The following is a 9,382-nucleotide window of genomic DNA, read 5'->3' as shown; positions in this document are numbered from 1 at the left end:
ATCATTATATATGACCAAACAAATGTACCTTTAGTTGTACCAGGCATTACAATGAACAAGAAAGCATGAGAACACAAGGGTGGTCTAATAATTTTTTCCATGACTCTAGTTTTCCAATATTATTGTGTGCAATGTTACCTTAAAAAGCCACCAGGGGGTGCTACTACTGCAAGAAAGCAGCTAAAGATTCAACCTTTCCCTGCTTCTCTTAACACATCCAATCTAAAACACTTCAAAACAGAGTGGAAACAAAAAAAAATCCAGACCAGTCTTTGGTTGTTTATATCAGTCTCATTCATTCTTTTTATTATTTTCAGCACGCTATATGAAACCAACAATATGAAAGGCAACAGTGCCCAAAACAACCCAGCAATATATTTGTCTTTACAATTTCTTTCAAAAAAAGATATGATTTTGATCCCCTACACATCCTTACATGTTGCAAGGGTACATAAACCACTATTAAATTACATTAAAATTATAACAAATGTTGTACAAAGATTATCATACATTCATGCATATACAAATAACGCTACACTTCGATATAGCTGCGACAGGTGATTTAGGAAAGCGAAGTTTGCTTGGGCACAGTGAGGCACTAACAGATCAACCTTGACATTTATCATTTTAGTTTTCCTTTGTTCATTTTTTCCACCGAACAGACCAACAGAAGACTACCAAGGCTTAAAAAAAAAATTATTTTAAAACTGCATCTAACAGTGTGACAAGTCTGATAGGAGGAAAAAATATTTATTAATTTCAAATGCCAAGAAATTCCTAATCTGTGCCTCTGAGAGTTTTTGTATGTTTTTTTTTTTTAAAGATTACCATAAAAAAATAGTTCTCTTGTCAAAAATGTCTAAAGTAGTGCAAAGATATAGTTTCGGAAATAACACAATTAGTTAGTTATACCAAAAAAATATAGGGAAGTTATAATTATCTCCCTACACAACAAATGATACGAACTCAAAATAAGTTAATATAGACTTTGAAAGTTTTGTTTGAGAAGATAGGTGCACACAAACTTTTTCTCTGACACACACACACACACACACACACACACACACACACAAACAAACATAGATAGTTGACAAAAAACAATTTCAAATAGCCATGTTTGCTATTTTTAGATGTGTGAAAAATCGCCTTGTTGAGCCATGAAAGAATAACATGATTAAGAACGACTGCTTTCATGCTGATTTTTCGCAGACTGAGGCGGTTGATTCATGAAAGAGAGACTGAGAGACTTTAAAGGGGGACAGACAAAAGCCTGTCTGAATCGCAGGCCACTTGTCTGGCTGGAGAAATCCTTTGATCCAGAAGGGGTCTGAGACATTTTCTCGTGAAGGTTCCCTTATTAAAAGTTTGTCCCTTTTCCTCGTCCTCCACCCCCCACCATCACCGCCCGCTATTATTCCTCTGCTCTGACTATTTATGGGGAAGCAAAGAGAGCGTGGGAGGGACAACAAAAGCTGCCTGGCCCCCCTCATAAGGGGCCCGAGTTTCCTCTGCTCGGAGCTGGGCCCCGCTCTGACACACTGACTCTTTTACCTGATGTGAAACTCGACACTGAGCGCTGAACCTCGACAGCTTTTACCACAACAAAATAATAAGACCCGACCCCCTCGTTTCTGTGTCTCGGTCTCTCTTTCTCCCGTAGACGCAAACAACCTGAGGTTTTGTTTTTTGTTTTTTTTTACTAAATGACTTGATGAGGTAGTAAGAGTGGATTAGTCCATGTTATGGCTTTTATCCATGTAGAAATTAGAATGACTGAATGTAGGGAAAAACAAGTAGAAACATCCTATTTGAGTCACCAAAACTGTTGGAGCAGTAGTGGTGTGTTTACACTATATATTTGAAAATCTTGACACGTTTGAGACCTTCTGACAACTTGTATAAATGATGTGTTTCTAGTTCAACCCAGCCGCCAGAATAAATGTTGGATTTGTACATTTCGACAAACCACAGATACATTAAATCTCAACGTTTCTGAAATGCTGCAACCCGTGGTTTTAACAAAGCTTTGGGGGGGGAAATATACTAGGTCAGAGTTTTAAGCAGGTCAATTTAAAAAAACGAATCTGTTATGTTTGGGTAACAAAACTAGATGATACAGGTTAAGAAAAAAGTACTTTTGAGTGCAACTACTGGATGCAGTTTCAGTAAAGATTTGAAAAAACTACTGGGCACAATTACTTCAGTTATGTAGAATGTGTATGTACGAATGGAAATGGTGTATTTAAAGGTTAACAAACTTTTAAAAAGTTACTTTAAATTGACTTTCTCTTCTTTCTCTTGCCCTTTATACCATTTGACCTAGATAGCAAAAGCTAAAGGGTGCTGGAAACGTTTTTATATTAATGTATCTGTGGCTACCAGCATTTTTTTGGTTTCTGGCGAATGGGTTGTCTAATTTGATGGCACAGCATCTCTTTGGTTCAACTGCCTCAGCTGCCAAAACTGTTACAACTTGCGGAAAAACCTCAAGATAAACACCGAAACCAACATAATCATCCACAAACACTTATATGCATATATACAGAAACACTTAAAGACAGGAAAAGTGAAGCAGCTCCAACTCTTCATATAAAAAATTATCAAAAGTGGAACAGAAAAAGTTTTTGATTCCTCTGAACTGCAACACAGTGATAAAAAACTACACTCCCTTCATGGAGAAAAGAGTCGATTTAACACCTACAAGGTGACATCACATGAAGAAAAAAAAATGCTACATTATTACAAGCATAAAGCCAACAAAACATACAGCTAAATAAGGTATGTTCTGGTCTGTCGCCAAAAAATTATAGATTTTTACGGCCCCATTATACAAATAATGCAAAGCAAAAAGGGAATATGATTTGCAGTTTGTATATCTTTAGTTGTGACGGTGTTAAATGTCAATATTTCTAAGTGGCAACGGTGGAGTGTGTATGGCCCAAAGACTTAAGAGTCTCAGGCAGAATGTGGGGGCATTGGCACAGGTTTCCACAAACACCTTATCTTACCTCGTTTTACACATTGCTTGTCTGATTTTTTTCTTTTTTTTTTTGTCTTGAATAATAAATAAATAGTCACATTAGAATTTAGTCACTGATGAACAGTAACAGCCGCATTACCTCATCGCTGAACCTCCACCGTTGACCTTTGCCCTGGAGATAATCACAGTCGCGCTGCCAAATTTTAAGCCCTGGTTGAGGTTTTGACCCCTGGCTTGTCTCGTGCTATCGAGCCCTGGGGTGAGACTAAAGGCTAAGTGTGGTACAAACCAGAAATAGTAACTCATCTAATCAAAACCCTCTTATGACTTTTAGCAAGAGGGAGAAAAAAGGTTGAGGTCAAATACTATTCAAGGCTCGTTCAGAAGAAAATTAACCTCTTAAAACTAGAGCCTGTTTCTGTTATTAAGAGTGCATTAAAGATAATTTCACAGTATAGTCAAAAGCTGAGGAAAACAGTATATAGAATATATACATTATGAACAAAACCGTTCCTAAAGTCTGAGGTTGATTAACTAGGGAATGGTAGCTTCCTTGTGCTGAAAACTTAAGGTATATGGTGTCAGAGGAGTTTTTAAGCCCATACCGAATGAGCTTATGGACAGTCAGTTACAGTTTGCTACATATTTACATGTGATATGACACATATCTATGTGTAGAGGGATGACGACCACTTAGTGATCTTCCACTGTGTCCGGCTGAGCTCTTCTACTGCCGAGAAGATGCTTTGTGATGCAGAAGCTTCCTCTTCTTCACCTTGAAGAAATCTGGAGAGGGAAAGAAGAAAATTCAGGAAAAATACCTACAGACCTTCTCACCTCTCACTCGAGGTGAAAAATTTAGCAAATATGAATCACGGAATTTGAATAATTTGCATTGCCCGACACCTACTTTTGCACAAAAATGCTTCACATTTAGTATGAATATACCAGGCATTAAAATGAACAAGAAATTAGAGAAAAAAATGGTCTAATATTTTTTTCCGTGACTGGATAGTTTTATTTTTAAGAAGTTGGTGTTCTGACCTGTGATGGAAGCCTGTCTGCGTTTTCCTTGCCACTGGATCCGGTAGCACCCCCTTGTGGTCACCTCCATGTACTCATCTCCAGACCCGGACGAGCTGCTGGACCCTGGCGAACACTCTCCCGACGAAGACGATGACCGCCTTTTGGCCATTTTTTGGCGCTGCACCGGCCTCACCGTGCAGCTGCGGTAGAACTTGGGGACGTCCTGGTACCTGAGCTCCTCCCACTCGATGTTGGAATCCTGTCCTGGCATTTCACTCTGGAAATCGAAGTTCCAGCGCTTGTTGGCCACCTCCACATTCATGCAGAGCAACCGCTCGAAGTCATGCTGCAGCTGCTGGTGGTCCACGGGCCCGAAGAGGTTCCTCCGCACCGGCCCCATCTTCAGATCCAAAGATTCAATGCCCCCCAGGCGTGAGAGCTCTGGGTTGGATGCCGTAGCTGTTGATGTTGATGGAGGGGCCATGGCTGTGTCCCTGTCAGAGGGAGGTGAGAAGTTGAGTGTTAGGCCTGCATAGATGTGATCTGTGTTTTTACTAGCGTAGATTACTTACAAACGTACAAGCTATTAAGTGCCCAAACCCCCCGACACACCAGCAGTATCTGCCCTCTTAGGCGCCTTTGTGTTTTATGTGATCAAATACATGTGTGCCCTAACCCGCTGAGTAATTACTGCAGCAACAGGTAACAACACCAAATAAATCTCCAACCAAATCCACTGCCCTGCCACGTGATTCTTCACCTGCTCTGGTGTCTGCCAGTCAAAGGTCAACCGTGAAGGTCAGCAGGTCACACAGGGAAAAATCGCGTGTGAGGAATGTTTCCCACATTCCCCAGCCGCTATCTGCCACATTCAATTACAGCAATAGTGTCAAATTCTGAAATTGTTACATTGGTAATTGATATTCTACCATGTTTCTGCAGCTCTAACCTGCACTATGGGTGAAATGTAGTTTTACATATAGGTGGAGCCTCAGCTTTATCAGCTGTGTGAAGGCAGTAAAGAAGATATGTGCTTTCAGGGATGGGCACCCTAGACATATGGTGCTGCTGATTAGTACTATACTATATATATATATATTAAATGTTGTATTTCCCCTATGTTAAATGTTGCAAACTGTTACAGATTTATTAACTAAATTAACTGTTTTACAAAGTAAAGTAAATAACAAATGCCTCTGTCGGTTTGCATATGTTAAGTATGTTTATATTTCTCTCATAGACCTTAAATGGTTGGATTTCCCTACAACTAGAAAAAGTCGGTCATAGGCCCTCAGGGGCCCCTGAAGGGAAATTCAACTGGTTTGTGGAAACAGGATTAATTGCAAATTAACGTGGTGATATGCATCACTAACTGACATTATTAACTACACCGTTAAGGGCCCTGAAGTAGCTTTCGTGTTATCTTACATGGTGTATAAACATCAATTAATTTGCATGCATGAAATGATCTCAAACAAGTTATGTGGGCAAAGGGTGTGGGAAGCTGAAAATGGGCCCCATAGTGGGTTAATCCTACCCTGCCCCAACCTCTAGTTTGGGAAGAAAGTTTACACAAATTCTGGGCAACATATACAGATATTGTGATGTGAGATTTTAATATCGTCCTATAATGTTGCATATGTGTTGTTTTTTTCCTGGTTTGAAAAGCTATACTATAAAGTGTTCTTTTATTCACCTTTAAACCACTAGGTCGTTATATCCACATTATTGATGATCATTTATCAAAAATCCCATAGCGTAAATGTTCTGTGAAAGCACCAACCCTACGATGCGTCGTAATATCGATATCGACGGATTTGGTTAAAAAGAAAATATTGATTTTGATCGATTTTCTTCGTTATGCCCAGCCCTTACAATACCAATAATTGTTATTATATATTATAATATTGTCACATTCTCAGCATTTCAATACATTGTATAACACGGAAAGAACAAATGCGTAGTTACTTTTTTCTTTCAAGACGAAATAAGAGGCCGCCTTGCAAAAACAACCAGAGGGGGCAAAGGGGGAGCAAAAGCGTTGCGCAAGTGTTTGACACGTACAGAATATACAGTAGGTCAGATCACCTACACAAGTCACATAGCATGTCATTTTACCGTGTCTGTCTACTCGTAAAAATAACTAAAAACGTGTTGGGGACCACAGCAGACGACTAATTCAAACATTTTCCTTAGCGCGAATAACTAATCATGAGCAATAATATATTTAACAAAAAAACAACTTCATTTTCCTCGTTTATATTTCCTGCAGAGTTGGATAAATGTCAAGAGACTTGATGGAACAACCCAAACCCAAAACCATAATTACTTTCTTTCACTAACAGGGCTTCTCTCTCCGAGTGAAAGTTGTTTGCGACGAAAATGAAGTGGGCGCGGTCTGTACATGCTGATCAGGTTACTGCCTGTGCCTGGTGTCCCCACTTGCAGAAAAACACCGAGAAAACCTCCATTAATTAACCCCAAACTCCTCAAAAAATGACTACAGTTAAAAGTGCACAAACTATCTCTGCAACCATGGCAATAACTTTAGTAATGTCGAATCAAACAACAGCAGAAAGTTGACTTTAAGGCTTTGCAAAGTGAGGAGGAAAAACTTGGTGACGCAGTTAGATTCACTGCGGATGTGGGTCAATGAGATGCGACACAAACAACATCCACCAAGACACGTAACAAACGTTTTACACACAACAACCACATAATGACCTTGTAAAGTTAATAACAACAACAACATAGTATTAAGGAGCACTTATACAGATTCTGACACTTTTAAATGCGTACTTGTGACTGGAAAAGCGGTGAAAATCTACTAAAATTGCATCAACTTCTATCTAAAGCAAGATAAAATTAACCCAAAGGACATTAATTTTAAAAAATAATAAAATAACGTTAAGACAATTAACTATAACAAGAAACAGGCAAGAAAAAAAACACATTTTCCTCTTACCATCAACGTCAATATCTCAAGTGTTAAAAAGTTTTACGCGTCCACAAACTCCGCACAGTTCATCCAGTGAGGACTGAAAGTTGTTCCTGACAGCCAAACAGTGTCACGTTGAAAGGTTTCAGTGGGCACTACCCACGGGAGGGTCGGTCCTGTGCTCTTATCTGTGACTTGTTTGTTATGGACTTAGAAGACAGGCAGTGGGGACGGCCCACTCGAGGATTTAGTCACGTGGTGGCCATCAAAACAGTCATTGTTGGAGCACAGCCAGGAGGTAAACATCGGTACCATAAATTATTTTATACGACCATTAAACTCAACACAAGATGCAGTTGCACTGATGCAAAAGTGCGCAGAAGGAAAAAAAAAAAACCCAAATGCATGAAAAAGAAAAAAAGTAATAAACCTAAAATTAATTCTACCTTATTGTGAGCTGCTATAAAAGTGTTAATAAACATTTAAAAAAGTAGTTTCTTACCCTGTTTTCATGATGCTAAAATCCCCTGGTTCAGTCTGCGCGCTGCTGCTGTTCCAACCTGCTGCTGCACTCTGTTTCACTCTGCTGCGCGCCTTTCCTTCACAGCCACCAGAAGTAGGTCAAATATCTTGGCAAGGGCGGCCATTTCCCCTTCTTCCTCAAATGTGACATACATTCTCGTGTAGTCTTTGCATCACGTTTTTTTTTGGCACCCAGCCCTCCTCCTACAGTCACGTTGAACTGCAACGTGACTGGGAGTAGGACACACTGACCCACTTTTCTTTCTCCTTCAGGTTGCCCACATCCACATTTGGATATACAGAATAGTTAGGATTGTGAGGTGGAAAAAGCACCTAAAAGCATGAATCACATGCATTCGGTTGGTAATGGAAGAAGTGAAGAGGAAACACCCTATGTTCTCTTCTTATAACTGGGAACAAGTTTATGACTCCCTGACCTCTTACTTGACTTGTAATAATAATGACTTAGAATTAATAAAGCAATGTGGAAAATTAGGTTCGTTTTTATTGATCAAAGTAAACTCTGATTTTGAAAGCACATGAGACTTTCAACTTTTTTACAGTAACTGTACAATTCAGACAATACAGTCATGGAAATTATTATTAGACCACCCTTTTTCTTCCATTTCTTGTTCATTTTAATGCCTGGTACGACTAAAGATGCATTCGTTTGGACAAATATATGGTTTTCTTGTAATTATAATGATTTTGGTTATAATCAAGAAAACCATTAAGACCATTACATTTTAATTTTCATTTATCATTGGTAACATATTAGTCAACTAAAATGTGCATCATAGCGTACGAAAATCTTAAAAACCCTTAAAATATACATTTTGCCAACTTGCAATCTAGTTTTGAATTTCCCTAGCTCGGCTATCTTTCGATTCCAAACTCCAAAATCATATAAATAAATGCTCATTTTCACCAATTAGTCACACTGGTAGACTAATTTAGATTTAGTAGTCTTAAGAGCTGATATCTAGACATTTCCCATGGTTTTCTTCATAATAACCAAAATCTTTATCAAGAAAACCATGGAAAATGTCTAGATATCAGCTCTTAAAATAAACTCATCAGCTATTTTTGTTGTTGTCATTATATTTGTCTAAACAAATGTACCTTTAGTTGTACCAGGTATTAAAGTGAACAATAAATTGAGGGAAAACAAGGGTGATCTAATATTTTTTTCCATGACTGTATAGCCATATACTGAGAAATAAATATTAATCAGCAAACATTTTATGACTTATTTTAAGTTTTAATGTATATTAGTGTTCTAAACCAACCAGCACTAGTCTGATGTAAATGAATGTGTTTAACTCATAGATCTGAATTCATCTGCAACAATTAAAATAATCATTTAAGTCATTTTAAAGCAACATGACTTCAAAGAAACATGTCTAACATTCCCAACTCATCAAATATGAATATTGGCTCGTTGTTGTTCTCCAGTAACAAACAGTTGGATTTTGGACTTCAAAGTCAGACATTGTAATTGATTTGAATGTATTTTGGGCTCTCAGAACTTGAAATAGGCATTTTCACTGATTTATCAATGACATTAAAAAGAAAGAATTAATTTCACTCCTTCCTTTCATACATGGCACCTTTTCCTTCTTAACTTCCACTCATAAATCACTGCTTTAATAGCTTTTCCTCATTACATCATGTTTCTTCCTTTTACCCTTCCCTACACCTGTTACAACACATTTATTTATTTCTGAGCTATTATGACATTGTAGGTTCTTCTTTCTACTGTAATTGAGAATTCTCGTCTTTCTCATTATTACATAGACTCTCTGTGTATTACATGGGCAGTCTTATTGTTGCGCAGCTTCTCAGTGACACATTATAGAAGTCATTGGAGAGGCATGCTAACCAGCCAACGCCCCTGACTCAGAGAGGTCACTCCA

General features: G+C 38.3%; 1 protein-coding gene across 3 annotated transcripts; it reads right to left on the bottom strand.

The window, feature by feature from the left end:
• Positions 1-271: 271 nt before the first annotated feature.
• Positions 272-7,501, bottom strand: cdkn1d (cyclin-dependent kinase inhibitor 1D). Of its 3 annotated transcripts, none has more exons than XM_059325723.1 (3): positions 7,447-7,501; positions 4,025-4,500; positions 272-3,766 (listed from the first exon to the last, which is right to left on the bottom strand). In XM_059325723.1, the coding sequence occupies exons 1-3, from the start codon at positions 7,455-7,457 to the stop codon at positions 3,708-3,710; spliced, it is 546 nt and encodes a 181-aa protein (XP_059181706.1). In that variant the 5' UTR covers positions 7,458-7,501; the 3' UTR covers positions 272-3,707. The 3 variants fall into 3 exon arrangements, with proteins under 3 accessions (XP_059181706.1, XP_059181707.1, XP_059181708.1); XM_059325724.1 differs by lacking the exon at positions 7,447-7,501 and adding an exon at positions 6,972-7,234; XM_059325725.1 differs by lacking the exon at positions 7,447-7,501 and adding an exon at positions 6,350-6,870.
• Between the last annotated feature and the right edge of the window lie 1,881 nt (positions 7,502-9,382).

This window comes from Centropristis striata, chromosome 22 (genome assembly GCF_030273125.1).
Source record: "Centropristis striata isolate RG_2023a ecotype Rhode Island chromosome 22, C.striata_1.0, whole genome shotgun sequence".
Lineage (NCBI taxonomy): Eukaryota > Metazoa > Chordata > Actinopteri > Perciformes > Serranidae > Centropristis > Centropristis striata.
This window is presented reverse-complemented; position numbering and strand designations above follow the sequence as displayed.

Bases quoted from the DNA above. Each gene is read 5' to 3' on its own strand.
- cdkn1d (XM_059325723.1), bottom strand. The intron at 3,767-4,024 runs GTCAGAACACCA...TTCCCTCTCCAG, and splicing joins CAGACAGGCTTCCATCACAG to ATTTCTTCAAGGTGAAGAAG.